Source organism: Candoia aspera, chromosome 5, assembly GCF_035149785.1.
Source record: "Candoia aspera isolate rCanAsp1 chromosome 5, rCanAsp1.hap2, whole genome shotgun sequence".
NCBI lineage: Eukaryota > Metazoa > Chordata > Lepidosauria > Squamata > Boidae > Candoia > Candoia aspera.
In genome coordinates this window covers 13,922,091-13,941,880 of record NC_086157.1, presented here as the reverse complement: position 1 = coordinate 13,941,880, position 19,790 = coordinate 13,922,091, and the positions used below count along the sequence as shown (strand labels likewise).

Here is a 19,790-nt window from a genome sequence, read left to right as displayed (position 1 = left end):
AAGGCTTGGTTCAACACATCACAAAATCAAACTACGTTCATGTTTAACTTAAGAAATCCAGTCCAACTACCATTCTATCGCCTCCCAATTCAATCATCAATTTCCTACCACCACAGACATTCAACAATCTGTGCCACTGAGTTACTACAGAGCTTTAAAGTTTCTCTCCTCTGTAGCTCTCCTCTCCTGCCAGTATGTTTTTTCTGCTCTGCTCAGTACAGTTTTGATACCAATGCCACAAATATGATGAGCCAGTTCTTCGTGGATCCCTGCACTCATGCTGACCCTCAGACAAGCTCTGTACTCTCTATGCTATGCTTTGCTAATAAAGAGATTAGATTCTCATACAGTGGCTATAAGAGAACGAAGGGTTCTCTTCACCTCACAGGGTTGTTGTTGTTGTTGTGGGGAAAAGAGGAGGAGGGAGCATTAGGTATTTTATCTATCTATCTATCTATCTATCTATCTATCTATCTATCTATCTATCTATTTATCGAATTTCCATCACCACCCATCTCCCCCCAAAAAGGGGGACTCTGGGTGGTTTACAATAAAATTATCCTTTTAAAAGCACTGACATATTAAATTACAAAATAAACCACCACAATACTAAAATAATAAGTATAAATATAAAATCCAAGTGGGAGAGATTACATTTGGTAGGGAGGACTCTACGCCACCAGCCACTCGCAGGAAGAACTACTGCCCTTCCCACCCCAGGGGAGGTGGCAGACCCAGGTCTTCAAATCCTTTCGGAAGGTTGGGAGCGAAGGGGCCTGCCTCACTTCTGGGGGCAGAATGTTCCAAAGCGTGGGTACTGTCCTAACAGCCAGGAACCACACTGAGACAAGGAACAGGTCTCTAGTGTTTTATTGCTGCTACATAACAGGAAAATCCTAACAAACTGAAGAAGCGTGGGAAAAACCCAGACATATAAACCCCAAAGGTTAAGGCGGGCCCGATCTGTGTCTCTTGGAATGGCTACCTAATTCCTCAGTGCTACACATGCGCTTTACAGCCTGGATGGGAGCCCCCTGCTTGCCACCCTTACTCATGACAGGTACCACTGCATGAGAAGGTTTGCCTCCTGGACCCCGCCAAGTGGAACTCCCTTGCCGACGGGATCTGTAGCATGCCCTCTCTGCATGACCGGGTGGGACGGGCCGATGTTATGGGGATGAGACAGTCCCTCAGGTAACCTGGCCCCATGCCATGTAGGGCTTTAAAGGTCATAACCAACACCCTGAATTGGCCCCGGAAGCAAACTGGCACCCAGTGCAGCAGTGGTGTCACATGTGCTGACCTTGGGGCACTCATAACTGCCCGTGCGGCCACATTCTGGACCAACTGAAGCTTCCAGATACTCTTCAAGGGTAGCCCCATGTAGAGTGCACTGCAATAGTCTATGTGGGAGAAGACCAGGGCATGAGTGACTGTTCAGAGGGCATCTCGATCCAGGAAAGGGCATAACTGGCACACAACACAAAATTGTGCAAAGGCCCTCCCGGCCATGACTGCCACCTGCTCTTTGAGCAGGAGTCGTGAGTCCAGGAGGACCCCCAAGTTCCACACCGGTTCTGAATGGGGCAGTGCAACCCCATCCACAACTAAAGATGACAACTTCCCAGATACTGAGGAGCTGTCAATCCACAGCCACTCTGTCTTACCAGGGTTCAGCTGAAGCCTGCTGTTCCCCATCCAGGCCCCCACAGCCCCCAGGCACTGAGAAAAGGCAGCCACCGCATTACTTACTTCACCCGGGATGGAGATATATAACTGAGTATCATCAGCATATTGATGATACCTCATCCCGTGGTGATGGATGATCTCACCCAGTGGTTTCATGTAGATGTTAAATAGGAGAGGAGAGAGGACTGAGCCCTGTGGAACACCACACAGAAGAGGTCGAGGGTCGGATCCCTTGCTCCCTATCACCACCGATTGGGACCAGCCCTGGAGGAAGGAGGTGAACTAGCACAAAACCACGCTGCCCACCCCCAACTCCCTGAGCCGCCCCAAAAGGATACCATGGTCAATGGTATCGAAAGCTGCTGAAGAAGAGCCAGGATGGATGCACTCCCTCCATCCTGCTACCGCCAGAGATAGGTATGTTTGCTGCCTTGAGTTATTTATAAAAATAATAAAGGCAGGATAAAAAAAAACCTTAAAAAAAAAGCAGAAGAAAGCAGAAGGGACAGAAGGGAAAAGAATGTCTATTGTAATTGTGGTAAAAGTTACACTACAACCTGCCCCAACATAGGGTCCACACCTACTAACTTAACTTTCTAGCAAACATCTGAGCAGAGAAGAGCAACGGTCCTTGTGGCCAGAAAGCAGAAAGGCTTTTGAACACTGGCAGTTAAACTAAGAGCACAACTATTCGAAAAAGTTGATTCAGAGGCCATTACTAATGTTTTGGGGAAAAATGTAGAGTCCCATTAGTTGAAGCTTAGCTTCAATCTAAAAGGCAATGGCAAAAAATCACTGTTAGTATAATGGAAGATTTGGTCTCTGAAATAATTATTGTTAGTACTGACTTGTCAATTTGTGGGCAACTGACTCTTAAAGGTCCTAACCTGCAAGACCAGCAGGTAACTATTACAACCAAAGCAAAAGAGTCAAGTAGGTGGGGTGATAGATACAGAATACAAACATACAGGAGCAGAAACTTTCTATTACTCAGACCTTGTAGTGCAAGGGAAAAACAACAACCAAGAAAGTCTAATAAGGGTCAGCCACAGCACAAAAATTATCATGATACAGCCACTTCATCTTACCGGGCTCAGCTGAAGCCTGTTGTTCCCCACCTTTGGTTCTGGATGGGGTTGCACTGCCCCAGACAGACCCGGTGCAGAATCTGGGGGTCCTCCTTAACTCACGGCTTCTGCTCAAGGAGCAGGTGGTAGTCGTGGCCAGGAGGGCCTTTGCTCAACTTCATGTTGTGCACCAGTTGTGCCCCTTCCTGGATCAGGAAGCCCTTTGTCAGTCACTCATGCCCTGGTCATCTCCCATATAGACTATTGCAATGCACTCTACATGGGGCTACCCTTGAAGAGTATCTGGAAACTACAGCTGGTTCAGAATGCAGCCGCACAAGCAATTTTGGGTGCCCCAAGGATGGCACATGTAACACCTTTGCTGCGGGAGCTGAATTGGGTGCTGGTCTGCCTCCTCAGGTCAGGCAGAGAGGGCATGTTGCGGAACCCATCTACGAAAGAATGTCAATTGACAGGTCCCAGGAAGAGAGCCTTATCTGCTATTGCCCCCACCCTGTGGAACACTCTTTCCCCAGAGGTAAGGCGGGCCCCCACTCTCCCAGCCTTCTGGAAAGAGTGACGACCTGGCTCTGCCACCTCGCGTGGGGTGGGAGGAGGGGTATCCAACCCTGGGGGTGGCTAGTGCCCTGAAGATGCTCCCTGGAAATTAAATTAAGAATTTTTTATCATCAACCTCTTGGAATATTATTTATTTAAGATTGGTTTTTATTGTATTGTTTTATTGTATTTTAACTAATATTTTATTCCTGTTTTATTGTAAACTGCCCAGAGTCATTCTCTGAGTGAGATGGGTGGTGACTAAATTCGATAAATAAATAAATAGTTTTGTGGCTAAAAGTTAGAGAGGAAAAACGTTCAATCTGTACTTTTTTATCAAGCTATGTCGAGTCAGCAGTCAGTAGGAGGGGGAATTGTTTAGAAAAGAATGCAAAATAATTAGTGAAACTTGAAGTAGAAAAACAAAACATTTATCATAATGCTTGGCTGGAATTGCTTCTTACCAATTTTTAAGTGAATAAAAAAGGAAACAACTGGAAAACTGTGTGGCCCTGTCTCTTTCAATCAGATCCCGCAAACACATGTCCACACCTCACCACACCCTCAAATATATGATGGAAAACAGTCAGAGTGTTACCATTTGTTTTTCAGACATATACAAAATAATGTTTCTTAATGAAATAGTATGTAGCATAAATATGTAGCATAATTATGAAGGATGGTACAATATAACATTACTGGAACACAATTTTCTAAGCAATAATTTCATTTGATCATATTATAAATATATTGTACTTTTCAGTGCTATAACAAGTGCTATGAGCATCTTACTAACATGTTTTATTAACACTTTCTCATAAAACTGGTGGTGAAGTTGAGCAGCAATTTCTTACCAATGTTGTATTTTCTTCTAGGTCACCCTCTTCCTCTTCTCCTTTTTCATAGTCACCAAAAAGGTCTTCATCTTCATCACTCATCAGTACTGTCCTCTGGAAGACAAATACTGTAAATACTGTATATTTCACTGCAATTGAGAAAGAAATTTCCTGTAAGGAAGTAGATCTAGCCAGCTTTGGACTTAATGTCCTCAGAGAACACCTTCCCTTTTCTGCAACAGAATATCCAGAACAGATGTTCGTAAGTTACTTGACAGGTAGCATGGTCTGCTTTCTTCTCTTGTCAAATGCTTTCACTTCATATTATCCTGAAAGTCTCTTCAAAGCACAGTCGGCAATAGTGCTTAGAATCAAGTTCTTATTATATTACTATGCTACAGAGGTTCCATTTTCTTCCTCTGAAAGCCAGTTAGTCAAAATGCAAGTGATAACATCAAAGTCAGGGAAGTTGCAAAGAAACATATAAATAATTGATCAAAACTGCTGGAAGGCTGCACAGAGGCAGATAAAAGATGGCAAAAAGTGTTGAGACGGTGAACATTCCATCTTGAGAAATGATGCTAAAAGAGGTGGACATGCATTTCCAAACTTCAAATTATATTATCAACCAAACTGCCTATCATAGATAACAGAATGGATACAATCATCAAATAGCAGAACATTTATTTATTTATATTTCAAATTTCGTCACCACCCATCTCACTCAAGAGTGACTCTGGGCGGAGTCCAGAACACCAATTATAGAAGGAGCTGGCTTAGCCAATGGACCTCACAGGTACTTATGCCACAAAACAACAAAAGAAGAAAAGAATTTGAAGGAGCATATTATATAACAAAGTTTGCTAAAAATCTGGAACTTTCTAAAAATAAGGATAAGTCTGGCAATTTCACCATTAATGTCAAATGTTTTTGTGTGAAAGGTGAAAGGTCCCCTGTGCAAGCACTGTGTCATGTCTGACCCTTTGGGGGGACGCTGCTTTTACAACATTTTCTTGGCAGACTATAGCAGGGTGGTTTGCCATTGCCTTCCCCAGTTGTCACCTTTCCCAGCAAGCTGGGTACTCATTTTACCGATCTCAGAAGGATGGAAGGCTGAGTTGACCTTAGCCAGCTACCCGGATCGAACCCGGGTTGTGGGGAGAGTTTCGGTTGCAATACGGATAACTACAGTAAGAAAGATTTAATTACATATGCTAATACACTACATCCAAATTCAGAAAATAAAGACACAAGAACTACTTATTGAAGGCAGGAATTTACCATAGTTAATATATTTACACATTGCTGGAAGAATAAAAAAAGAAAGAAGACTTAAAGAAAGATGAAGAGACCTTGAGAAATATGACAAAATTTGAAATGTTTTTACAGAATCAAGATAATCTATTGGGACACATTTACAAATTACTATGGAAATATAACAAAGGCAGAACAAATTAAGAGCTGCATGATAAAGTGGATATAAAATTTAAAAGAAATAATTACAATGGAGCAATGAGAAGAGCTACAGAACAAGTGAATAAAATTCACACCAAGCTATAATCTGAGAGAAAACTGGTATAAAATATTTTACAGATGGTGTATCCAAGACAGACAAATCATATAATAATAAATGTTGAAAATGCCACAATAAAAAAGATATATTTTATCACATGTGGTTGTCATGCAAAAAAACTCAAAAAGTATTAGAAATAAATATACCACAATATTCAGAAAATTTTAAAAATAAAACTTGAACTGAAACTATTATTATTAAAAATAACATTTTTATTGGGAATAATTCTAGAAAGCATAAATGAAAAGTATCACAATTTATTAAGATATATTCTGACAGTGGCAAGAATGAACCTGACACAACACTAGAAAAGTGAAACTCTGCCAATGATACAAGATGGAGTGACCAAAATTGGTGAATATGCATCAATGGCAAAACTGACAGTATATATTCATAACAGCATTTCATCCAATTTTTTTTAACAAGTTTATTGATGTTTTTAATAAACGTAGTAAAAACTAATAATGAAATTAGGAGAAAAAAGAAAAAGAAAAAAGTTCAGAAGGTGCAGAAAAAAGAAAAGGAAAAGGCAACAAAGACAATAATAAAGAACTGGCTTCCAACCTTCATCACATCGAGCATAAGCTAATATAATAACTTTCCATACACTTTTAAAGTTACAAATAAAAAAAACTCTTCTCCCCATAGCCTAACTTTTATCAATACGCAATCCAGAAATTATCATTTTCAGTCCTGTTTCAGCAAAAAGTCAATTAGGAGTTACCAGAAATATCAAACAAATAATTTATCCCCTATCAAATAGTCCAACTTTATATTCCTTCTTTTTGCTCTTCACAATCTTAACCTTTAAAACATTAGAAGTTCAATCAAATTTAAGCAGGAATGGCCTTCTACATACATTACACAGCAAGGCAGACTTAGACATTTGGAATATGGCTTTTAGGAAAGGAGTCAAGAGACTAATTAAAAACCATTGTTGAAATTACCTAAACAGAACTTCCATAATTTTGAGCCTGGGTGCCTAGAAATAAAACAGTCTGGGGAGAAAGTGAGGTGGGGAAAGAGAAATGCATCTTTACTTTTCTCTTCCATCCAGTACAGAGTACATGACCACTCAATGTGAATTCTTACACTTAAAAGAGGGAGGGAAACTTGTTTTAGTCACCTGTAGCATTCTATCTTAACAATTTATTTTCTCATGCTATTTATTTTCTCAACCCAATGGTTGTTTGGAAAGCTGGCAAAATGCGTTTCTTACCTGTTTCTGATCTTCATCACTTGTAGTCCCAAATTCTTCCAGTTCCTGAAAGGCAAAGGCAAATTGAAGAGAAGTGGCACTCAACTTGAGAGCATGCAGAAACTGTCTTGGGCTTCTACACAACTGCCCTCTGGATAGCAACTCTTCTGAAATACTATCTGAATTGTTTTCATCTATGACAAGGATAATGAGTACTTAATTTAAAAAGTATACCCACCAATATTGTAAATTGATAAATCCCTTAACTTCCTAGAAACCTTAGAATTTTATATTTAGAAGCTATTTTTAAAAATTCCTCAAGAGATTATCAACCTACTCACCTCTTCTTCTTTTCCTTCACTGTCCATCAGGCTTCCATGGTCACCATCCACTGAACCTTTTGTTCCATAGACGGAAAAAGACAAGAGTTGTGCACTGCTTCTCTAATTGGTTATATTCTAAGTGCCTCCCTCTGTTTCAGGATATGACATATGTTTACTTTTTATTTCTGGAAATTATAACCTTTCAAGTTTCCTAGATGCCCCCAACATTCTATGTAGTAATTATGTAACAAGCTGATACCTGAATATACCTTTTCTCCATCTTTCCTAATAGTTTTTTTTAATGTTTCGCATTATATCTCTTGAATTACTATAAACTGCTTGGAGTACTTTGATAAAAAAAAAGTTACTCATAAATACAATAAGTATGCACATAATTTCCTCCCTGTGCCCCAACCCAAGCCATCCCTGTATTAATTTTCTAAGGTAAATTCTTTAGATAAAAGAGAGAAATAGGTTCAGTGCAAGAAGAGTACTCAGAAATGTTCTGTCTTTCCTACAGTCCACGCTGGTCCAGTTATTTCAGGAGTAGCCTGGCAATCTTCTGAAAGGAAATCTTTTAGAACAGAAAATGATTTGGAGTTCTGGTGGAGGCATGGCAAACTAAACACGTGTCCGTGGAAAGCGGAGATCATGACTGTGGCAAAGACTGAAGAAGAGGTTAGCAGACCGGTTCTTCAGAACCTCTCTGGACAAGGAAAGGACAGGAGATTGCCCACTTGTGCTCCAGGTGGCTGCTCCTCATGAGGAGACCACAGGACAGCAGTCTTCCACAGGTTTGAGTGCCGGGAGTTGAAGGGATCAATCATCATGCTCACAACTGGAGCAGAGCCTTTTAAAGGACACTATGTTTGCTAATCTCATTTCTACTCACTTTTGGAAATTGCTTTTCTAACCATCTTAAAGCTAGTAGAGGTCTTTGGAACAACAAGTTTGAAAAGCCACCTGGTGAGTCCATTTCTGAACAAAAGAAAAATTAACTATAAGTTTAAGAACTTAAAGAATTTGAAATAAATGGCAAAAAGCTAAATAAGTTTTTGAACCAAAAAAGTTATAAATGAATTAATGGTTCAGACAAATTTGGAATATTGAAACCTTTACTATAAGATTTTGGAACTAACTATATAAATAAACAGCTTTTCATGGGAACCAAAATTATTTTGCCTACTGTAAGTCATAACAGAGATTAGATACTTGATCATTTTAATTGGACACTAGAGGGGACTAAAGATTCCAGGCAAAAAGGAAAAAAAAACCCCTGCGTTTAGTTTTGATTAGGATTGGGATTTACAAAATGACACAAAACACTAGAACATTTGAAATATTAAAGGAGATCTTTGAGGAATGGGCCAGAAATTAGTAGCCACAATACCAACAATAGCAGTAATGATGTCTGCTTCTACGGATAGACTATGTCTAAAGGATGTTAATGAAGGAATGACAGATATGAAATTCCGGCAGCCCTTTATGGACTTTTTGCTGACACCAGGATTGAAAAGTTGAAGTCTTATAGACAAACTATGGGATATGGGAAGAAGAGATATATGTTTGTAACCTTATAGGAGGTGAAAAGCAATCTAACTTGTTTATACTTGTAGTGATGAAGATTGGAAGTCACTTCTTTATATATTTTCTTTTTCTTTAATTCACTCTTTCCATTTTCTTTTCCTTTTCTACTTTTTCTTTCTTTGCACTTTTTACATTCTCTTTTTATTTTCCTTTCTCTGAGTTTAGTTTCTATTACTTTTTATTACTGTAATTAAGATCTTCAATAAAAATTATGTACTGTATATGTATGTGTGCGTTTATCTAAAGAACAGAAAATGGTTCATGGTCTTTTTTATGTGTTCCATCCCATATTATGGTTAGGTTTATTTCCAGAAAATTGCTAGACCACCCTCAGAATGGCTGAATCACCACAGTCCAGAATAGACTACTCTGGAGTTCCCTGGAATGCTCTGTCTCTGAAGATTAAATATCTTGCACATACCTAATGATTAATAACTGGCCTATAGTAAGCATTAAAAATAAATTAGCCTATAACAATTTATTACTAGTTCTTTCACTTACCTTCACTGGAAGGATCACCAAGCCCAACATCATCTTGTTCCATAAACAGTTGGGAGCCAATTAAATACGGCAAAGGTCGATCAACGTAAAGATCCTGTAAAAAATAAATCAATTTAAAGCCCACTTTTTAAAGATTAAACTTCAAAATATAACAATCTGTACAACTCTTCTCTTGAGGATTAATTACCAGTTCCCAAATTCTCAATTAGCTACCCATCACATTACTAATAATGTATAAAAATTATCTCAAGGTAATCTGCAACTCATATTCTACTTTAATGGGATTCTCCTATCTTGCCTTTTAAACTTGTATTAATAGATCTTTAAGGGTACAAGGAAGAGTGGGCTTAAATGTTACACTAAAGCCAAAAAGAAAAAATAATCACATAGCATAATGTATAAGCCCAGCAATTGTTTTTGCAAACCATGTTTATGGCTTAGTGTTATGCATAAACTTGTCTCCTACGGCTTGTTAAATAAACCAATGCTAAAACAAACCATAGCGTGGCATGCATGAAGCCTGCCAAATATTCAGGATATGGGAGCTCTGTTCTCCTTCCAGACTTGAGCCTGGCAGAAGTTCATGCTCAGACTCTAACCCAGCATTTCTCAACCTTGGCAACTTTAAGCTATGTGGACTTCAACTCCCAGAATTCCCCAGCCAACATGCCAGCTAGGGAATTCTAGGAGTTGAAGTCCACACAATTTAAAGTTGCTAAGGTTGAGAAACACTGCTATAACCAGTTATGACAGGCATATTACTTTTGGAGCTACTAGCGTAATACTTCCCCTGTCCCTGAGTCTTACTAATAATAGGTTAGAAGAATTAGGTGGGACTATATGGCTTCTATTTCTATATGGAATCAAAGGCATGCAGCATCACTCCCTATAACCAACCAGATGAGAAATTTGCCCCCTAAATTTCTAGAAACACATCTTGCCCAGACTTTAAAATAAAGCTTCTCAGTAAATCTCAATCTCAAAAGGTGTTTGGAACAAAATTAAGTTTCTTTTGAAGGAGGGGGAGATTCACATATCAACACCCAAAGCAGTGTTTACAATTCACACCAGCTATCCATTGGACATAAAAGTAAAAGTACAACAAGCAAACTACAAGATAATAAGCTGAAAACAAAAGGCTGGGAGGCAACTAACATTTTTCTCATCCACTGGAGGCATGAAACTGCAAACTATATCCCCAGGGGAAGGGTGAGCCTCACATTACACACAAACCTTTAAGGCAGGGATGAGAAACCAATGAGGCTTTTGTGCAATCCCTGCCAAGAAGCATTACCAATCTACTCATTCCACTCAGCACAACTTTCTGCTGCTTCATTCACTATTATCAGCATTAAGTTTATTGTGAAATTTTAGCAACAAACCACTAATACTTCACAGAAGTATTCTGTAATTATCCAGAATTGCAGGACAGTAAAATTGGTGGAAAATTGCTTGAGACATGCCCCTTCATCTACCTTTATAAATACTTCCTTTAATAGCATTAGGAATTGGATGGGAAGGAATCCTGTGGGATGCACTTTTGGGGAACTGGTACAGACTACAAACAAAAAGTGAAGTTTGGTCTGCTTGTACAGAAATAAAGATTTCTTTACAAACAGAATTGAGGATATATCCCCTTATTTCAAGGGTTTTTCTATAGCTCTTATCTATCTGGTTCTCATAACTCCTATTTGCTTATATATTTCTACATTTTATTTCTTTATATATTATTATTTGCTACATATCTTCTTGTGTGGGTCCATTATGTGGCTTATTTTTACTTTTTTATCTTATTTATTTGTTGTTTATTTTCTATCCTGCCTTTATTGTTAATTATTAGTGCTTGGCTAGTCCTGTCTTTAGGCATTCTTCAGCTGTCAAATGCAAATAATATTATAACTTTGTTGTTTATTCGTTTAGTCGCTTCCGACTCTTTGTGAATTCATGGACCAGCCCACGCCAGAGCTTCCTGTCAGTCGTCAACACCCCCAGCTCCCCCAGGGACGGGTCCGTCACCTCTAGAATATCATCCATCCATCTTGCCCTTGGTCGGCCCCTCTTCCTTTTGCCTTCCACTCTCCCTAGCATCAGCATCTCCTCCAGGCTGTCCTGTCTTCTCATTACGTGGCCAAATGATTTCAGTTTGGCCTTTAATATCATTCCCTCAAGTGAGCAGTCTGGCTTTATTTCCTGGAGGATGGACTGGTTGGATCTTCTTGCAGTCCAAGGCACTCTCAGAATTTTCCTCCAACACCACAGTTCAAAAGCATCGATCTTCCTTCGCTCAGCCTTCCTTATGGTCCAGCTCTCGCAGCCATATGTTACTACGGGGAACACCATTGCTTTAACAATGCGGACCTTTGTTGTCAGTGTGATGTCTCTGCTCTTAACTATTTTATCAAGATTTGTCATTGCTCTTCTCCCAAGGATTAAGCGTCTTCTGATTTCCTGACTGCAGTCAGCATCTGCAATAATCTTCGCACCTAGAAATACAAAGTCTTTCACTGCTTCTACATTTTCTCCCTCTATTTGCCAGTTATCGATCAAGCTGGTTGCCATAATCTTGGTTTTTTTGAGGTTTAGTTGCAAGCCAGCTTTTGCACTTTCTTCTTTCACCTTCATCATAAGGCTCCTCAGTTCCTCTTCGCTTTCAGCCATCAAAGTGGTATCATCTGCATATCTGAGATTGTTAATGTTTCTTCCAGAGATTTTAACTCCAGCCTTGGATTCCTCAAGCCCAGCTTGTCGCATGATGTGTTCTGCATACAAGTTGAATAGGTAGGGTGAGAGTATACAGCCCTGCCGTACTCCTTTCCCAATCTTAAACCAGTCCGTTGTTCCGTGGTCTGTTCTTACCGTTGCTACTTGGTCGTTATACAGATTCCTCAGGAGGCAGACAAGATGACTTGGTATCCCCATACCGCTAAGAACTTGCCACAATTTGTTATGGTCCACACAGTCAAAGGCTTTAGAATAGTCAATAAAACAGAAATAGATGTTTTTCTGAAACTCCCTGGCTTTTTCCATTATCCAGCGGATATTGGCAATTTGGTCTCTAGTTCCTCTGCCTTTTCTAAACCCAGCTTGTACATCTGGCAATGCTCGCCCCATGAATTGCTGAAGTCTACCTTGCAGGATCTTGAGCATTACCTTACTGGCATGTGAAATGAGTGCCACTGTTCGATGGTTTGAACATTCTTTAGTGTTTCCCTTTTTTGGTATGGGGATATAAGTTGATTTTTTCCAATCTGATGGCCATTCCTGTGTTTTCCAAATTTGCTGGCATATAGCATGCATTACCTTGACAGCATCATCTTGCAAGATTTTGAACAGTTCAGCTGGGATGCCGTCATCTCCTGCTGCCTTGTTATTAGCAATGCTTCTTAAGGCCTCACTCTTCAGGATGTCTGGCTCTAGCTCACTGACCACACCGTCAAAGCTATCCCCGATATTGTTATCCTTCCTATACAGGTCTTCCATATATTCTTGCCACCTTTTCTTGATCTCTTCTTCTTCTGTTAGGTCCTTGCCATCTTTGTTTCTGATCATACCCATTTTTGCCTGGAATTTACCTCCAATGTTTCTAATTTTCTGGAAGAGGTCTCTTGTCCTTCCTATTCTATTGTCTTCTTCCACTTCCGCGCATTGCTTGTTTAAAAATAATTCCTTAGCTCTTCTGGGTAACCTCTGGAATTTTGCATTTAATTGGGCATATTTTCCCCGATCACTGTTGCCTTTTGCTTTCCTTCTTTCTTGGGCTACTTCTAGTGTCTCAGCAGACAGCTATTTTGCCTTCTTGGTTTTCTCTTTCTTTGGGATGTATTTTGTTGCCGCCTCCTGAACAATGTTGAGAACTTCTGTCCAGAGTTCTTCCAGGACCCTATCTACTAAATCTAGTCCCTTAAATCTATTCTTCAGCTCCACTGCATATTCCTTAGGAATATTAGTGAGCTCATATCTAGCTGATCTGTGGGTCTTCCCTAATCTCTTTAGTCTGATCCTAAATTGTGCAATAAGAAGTTCATGATCGGAACTACAGTCAGCTCCAGGTCTTGTTTTTACCAACTGTATAGATGTCCGCCACCTTTGGCTGCAAAGGATGTAGTCAATCTGATTTCGGTGTTGTCCATCTGGTGAAGTCCATGTATAAAGCCGTCTCTTAGGTTGTTGGAAGTGTTTGTTATGCAGAGTGAGTTGTCCTGGCAAAATTCTATCAGCCTATGTCCTGCTTCGTTTTGTTCTCCCAGGCCATGCTTACCTGTAATTCCAGGTGTCATCTGACTGCCCACCTTAGCATTCCAAATATTATAACTAAATATGATATTAATATTCTTTTCTCCTCAGCTTGGATCTTAGGAGCCCTTTAGTCCCCCAGGTTTGGCTGCCTGGTTGCTGGCTGGTATTTTCTAGGCTTTGGGGCCTAGTTTTGGCCTAAGATGTCACTTGAACTTTGTCATCTTTCAGTTTCTGACTGGGAATGGGGACGTTGGACATGGCTGCAAATGTTCCTGATTCCAGTTTGGTCTAGTGGTTACGGCAACAGGCTAGAAACCAGGAGGCTGTGAGTTCTAATCCTGCTTTAGGCATGAAAGCCAGCTGGGTGACCTTGGGCCAGTCCCTCTCTCAGCCCAACTCACCTCACAGGGTTGTTGTTGTGGGGAAAATAGGAGGAGGAAGGAGTATTAGGTATGTTCACCGCCTTGAGTTATTTATAAAAATAATAAAGGCGGGATAAAAATTTTAAAAAATTAAAACACACATACATACATACATAAATTCTCATATCTAATATTCACAGAGTTCAGTCACTCATGCTTCTGACACAGCTCCTGCCTCTACAGGGCCTCCAATCACCCTCTGCATGCTACTCTGGTTCCTATGCACTCTCCAAGTTGGCTTCGTCCGGAGTATGTTTTTGGTTTGCTCAGCACTAGCCTGCACATTTTCTTTCTCTCTCTCCAGTACACACCAGGCCAATATCTATTTCCAACACACTAACATTCAGGTTTGGAAGGGTTCTCCTTTTGTAGCCAGAACATAGCCATGCTCCAGCTAATTTGGCTACCTCAAAGTCTAAGATGGAAAGTAAAAGGAAAGAAGGCCTTGTAAGACCGTTTTTCCTACAAAACCAGAAGATTTTTCTCTACATTGCTTCTGGGAAATTGAGCTGCTCTGTTCATACACTGTACCACCCCTTGACCTATGACCTATGCTGAATGGTCAGCAACCATTCCACCGGTCAGCAACCATTCCACCTTACAACAACACTGAATGAATGGTGGTTATGACCAGTCCTTGGAGTTCTAGCCATCCCAGCACCCCCATGGCTATGTGATTGCGATCTGGATGCTTGGCAACCCATTCACACTTACGACCGGTTGCCAAGCACCCCACGATCACATGATCGCCATTTGCAACCTTCCCTGCCAGCTTCCCCAGAGAGTCAATGTAAGTCTCCCCACCTGTGCACTCTCCCCAGCCCCTCTGCGCTCATGCCACGCCAGCCACTCATGCACCCCCATTTACCCTCCCCGACCCTCGACATGCCTCCCTCGTACCCCCACATACCCTCCCCGATCCACAACACTGCGCACCCTCCCTGACCCTCTTGTACACTCCCTTGCACCCCTGTGCACACCCTTACTCCCTTCCCCACCTGGCAGCAGCCTCTTACCTGCCTGCAGGCCTGGGACTTGCAACTTCCTGCCAGCTTCCCCACTGACTTTGGTTGTGGGAAGCCAGCAGGAGGTTGCCTCACCAAATGACCACAGCATTCAGTTAACAATGGCAACCCAGACTGCAGGGATTGCCATTGCTAAGCGATGCGGTCACACTTTACAACTGCATTGCTAAGTGACAGAAATTCCAGTCTCAATTGCCATCATAAGTCGAGAATTACCTGTATAGTTTCGGTTACAAGCAAAAAATTTCTGGTTTCCCAAGCAACCGTGAGAGCTAGTTTTCATTAATTTACAGAAATGGGAGGATGTGGTCTACAAATACAATTACTGGAAAACAAACAGAGGAAAGCAGGCCAAGGAAACAAAGTACCACATTAGCAAGGTTTGAGCATACAGTTTTATTAATCCTTGTTGCCTGCCTAGGTAATATATTAAGAGGCTGATCTGCATTGACCAAATAAAGTGATTTGATTTAAATCTATGATCAAACTCTGTAGCAGACTAGTGGAGAGATGCAAATGCAATCCCATTTTTTAAAAAAAAGATCCAAGAGTATAGAAGCATTTTTTTAATCCATTCAATCATGTCTGATTCTCAGAGACTGCCTAGCCAAGTCCCTGCGGTTTTCTTGGCAAAGTTTTTCAGATGTGGTTTGCCATTCCCTCCTTCCTAGGGCTAACAGAAAGTGACTGGCCCAAGGTCACCCAGCTGGCCTTGTGCCTAAGGCAGGACTAGAACTCACGGTCTCTTGGTTTCTAGCCTGGTGCCTTCACCACTACACCAAACTGGCTCATATAAGCATTACTGGCCAGCAGATACATACCACTTTAAGCAGCAGTCTCCACATTTTACTTTTAAATATCAAGAGATGGTGACTAGCCTGAGGTCATTAAATAGGTTTCACTACTGCATTATTTATTTATTTATTTATTTATCATATTTTTATCACCGCCCATATCTCCCACACGAAGGACCCTGGGTGGTTCACAATAAAAACAGTTTAAAATTCAATAAAACCATAAATAATATCAATAAGCAATAAATACCAATATAAAATACAATAAAATCCAGTGACAGCAGATCTAATTCAACCCATAAGAGGATAAGACCGGTCCTGGCAGGACTAGGGAACCAACCAACCCCAAGAATGAATAAGTCAATCCAGTAAAATTGAAGTGGCAAGTAATACAAAGTTCCATTACCTTAGGCTCTAGTATTAATTCCAGCCTTTCATTGGTTTCTTCTTCAGAGTCTGAGTTCCCTGCTTTTATATCCAGTTGTTCAAAGGCACTGTCTAATACCTGCAGCCCAAAATTGATGGCTTCCTGGATTTTGGGAATCAAATCAGCTTCTTTCTGTTCACGGGTTTTCTCCTACAAAATCAAAATATACCAACCCCCTATTTTTTACACACAATGGAAGAAGTCAGCACTGTGAAATTACTTGCAATAGAATTGATTTACTGAATATGGAGGTGAGATGTCCCAGGTAAATAGATTAACTTCATAAAATGGAATGTTATAAAATAAATGTTATAAAATAAGTCAAGAAAATCTAGTCTCTAACTAATTTGTTAGAAAAAATGATAGGGAAATGAGGACAGAATATAACATGCAACACTACTACAAATACTGTACAAGACTTGATATTCAAGATACAATCAACAATGCTGATACAGAACAACTTTTAACATTAGGCAGAATGTGACAGAGGGAAGGAGAATTAGGCTTCAAGTGTGGTATCCTCTTATATTTTCCTATAATCCCATCAAAACGCAGGCTATAACCAAAGAAAACAGTAAAACTGAATTTTAGGTAGCAGCGGCAATAATAGTCCTCAGGGTGTCTGCCAAGCAACAGAGTAACTGCTAGTTTTGTGCTTCAGTTGTACGTGCCTTTTACAAAAGTTTTAGAATGATGTGCACTGTGCAGCTCAGAGACTAGACATACCTTTTGTCCATCCTTCTTTTCAGGGAAATGTAGCCCGTCAACTTCAGTGCCCCCCTCCCCCTTGCAGCGAAGATAATGTTAGGGAATCAAGCAACAGATAAACTTCAAGCACATTCTTGAGAAGACCTCTTCCTGTGATACCATATGCTTTCCCTAGTACTCTGTCTGATCTAATTCTTCCTTCTGTACCAAAAATAAAAATCCCCTTTCCCCTTACTTTATTCCAGTCTTTTTTGCTGTATTCACTCTTCTTTAACTGTTCAACTGCTGTCACAGAAGAGAGGAAATCCAGCTTTTACAATTCATCTTTCTTGTGATGGGCTACATTTGTCCACGATCACTTCAAAACCTATTAATTCAGATCCTTAGAGTAAACCCCAAGCTCCCTCTAGAACCTGACTGGACCCATTAGTTGCCTGGGGCAGACCAATCTAATAGGTCCTCCCTGCAGTACCAGTAAGCTGAAAAGCAATCAGACCATGGCAAAGGATTGGTGTAATGTCCTCCATTCCTCATTGCCATGTCACTGGATTCTATGTAGCTCTGGGCTCCAACTTCTGCTTTTGAATGCCAGGTTAGTCTGTAATAAGAGTGCCCATCACCCTTGACATCACATGAAAGTTGGCCAAGCTGGCTGGAATAAAAACCAGATCTAACATGTGTCAGGCTCTCAGTGACTTGGGTCAGGCCCATGGGTGACATAAACTCCTGAGGTTCATGGCACCCTCAATCAATGTCACCAGAGGTCAGGTTAAAGCCCCCAAGAACTATAAGCCTTAAGGACACTACTGCCAACCTGGCAAGTTCAGGCAGGGATGTTGTTATGCACTAGGGAGGCCAGTAAAGCAGCAACCAACCCAACTTTAGTCAGAGAATTTTACATTTTGATTTTCTGCAAAGCAGAACTCTGAAAGCCATCAGGGCCTGCTTTCCAGGGGGAACCTCACCTGGCTTCTACTCCCTATTCCCAGTGCATGAGAGAGATAGGACTCGCACAATCCATGCTGCTTTTCTGATTATTAAAAGGTCAAAATACAAAAGAAGAAATAATTTCTATAATGCCATATCCTGGCTGTATAGCATATAGAAATGTGATTAGAGAATTCACTCCTTCTTCCCTTCCTTGGTAGACAAACCAATCTCACAAACAAAAGAAAACAAAAACAAATTTTATTAAAAAGAAAAAATATATAAAATCTCTTTTCAACTTTAAATTAAAAAAGCAAACATTCAGTGTGGGAGAGGGTAACTTAACAAAGTTGTTCAACTGACTTAAATAAACAAAAGAAAAATCCTGAAAAAATATACAATGCTGTGGTTAGACCACAAAATGGCAGTATCTGTGTACACTCTCTGCCCAGAATATTACAGATTACAAGGTAAGAGTATGAAATACTTAAGAGCCCAAGAATATTCTAGAGAATAAAACGGTGTATCTTTGGACACAGCTCAGTTGGTAAAATGTTGGTTATAAACAATTCCTTAACTTGCACAGAGAAAATTCAGACTTCAGCACAACACAGGAACAAATGAAGATCCTAGTACAACTAAACACAATACTTATTTCCATAAAAACAGAATCCTCTTCACTCAGAGGCTGTGGGGAATCAGAGGCTGTGGGGAGTGAAGTCACTCTTTCCCAACCTTGGTCCAGTGACTTCTTTGGTGTTCTGCCCACAGTTTAAAACAACAATCTTTCAATCTCTAGAGAGAGAGGATCTCTGGTAATCTCACTCCGTACATGATTCATCACATACGCCTCTCCCTTGGGGATGTGTACTGATAGTCCAGCATGAGGGTCTGTTCTCCCTTGCAGGGCTGTATATAAGCCTGTCTGGCAAGCATTGGCTGCATTCACAATGAATGACAGCAATTTGATTAAATGGGTGCAACAGGACATTATTTTTATGTATTCAACTTGCCTGTTCTGGTTTGTCTCCTCCTTCAGTTTTAGATATGAGTTCATCCATTTCATCATCATATACTCTCTAGAAATATAAACAAAATAATTTAAATTAATATTTGGAATATGAGTTCATATACTTCATCACAAACACTTTATAAACAAATATTTTCAATTCATGTGCCAGAGAAAGAGGAGGAGAGTGACATCCTCCAGTTTCAAGGAAACCCAGCCCAGGTCTGGCCAAATGTGGCAATGATTGTCTGGAGGTCCAACCTGCCATTGGAGGGTGACCAAAGGCTAGTCCTTTATCTCATTCTCCAGATACTGGTTGTAGCCTGCCCACTGACCCAATACAACTAATGATGTGGGTTAAACACTTTCCCTAAAACACCAGCTCACCTGGATCATACTCTACACCAGTAATGGATAGTGGAGCAAGCCAAACTTTTATCAGTTGCTAGCTTATGATACACACTTGATGAGATATACAGTATGGCTTTTCCTTTCAGATCCTGAGCAACCACTAAGTGAGGCTCACACTGACAAACTCCTTGCTGATTTATCTACAGTACATCTGAGTTCCAGTGGGATTCATCTGTCATTTCTCCTGTGGCTCCCCAAAATCCCTCAACCCCACTGCCATGGCCACATATCTATGCGTAGCCAATGGTTTTGTTGGGCTGTAACCCCACACCCGGTAGGGTCAAACAAGGTGCCCTGGCTCTGAGGCTCTAGGCACTCATGGACACACACATGAAGCATGGAGGTGATACTCTGGCCAGTAGGAGACCCTTCAGCACACACAAAAGAAAACAGGGGAATTTAATTTTTAAACAGAGCCAGTTTGGTTAACAGTTAAGGCTGTAGACTAGAAACAGGGAGACTGTGAGTTCTCGTCCTCCCTTAGGCATGGAAGCTGACA

General features: G+C 40.6%; 1 protein-coding gene across 1 annotated transcript in view; it reads right to left on the bottom strand.

Moving 5' to 3' along the window:
- WASHC2C (WASH complex subunit 2C) overlaps positions 1–19,790 on the bottom strand; it is a 78,313-nt gene that overhangs the window by 47,707 nt on the left and 10,816 nt on the right. The window contains exons 3-8 of the mRNA XM_063304378.1: positions 18,885–18,950; positions 16,216–16,386; positions 9,333–9,426; positions 7,263–7,318; positions 6,943–6,987; positions 4,169–4,264 (exon numbers count right to left, since the gene is read on the bottom strand). Coding sequence (XP_063160448.1) covers positions 4,169–4,264; positions 6,943–6,987; positions 7,263–7,318; positions 9,333–9,426; positions 16,216–16,386; positions 18,885–18,950 — 528 coding nt within the window. The remainder of the gene's footprint in view (positions 1–4,168; positions 4,265–6,942; positions 6,988–7,262; positions 7,319–9,332; positions 9,427–16,215; positions 16,387–18,884; positions 18,951–19,790) is intronic.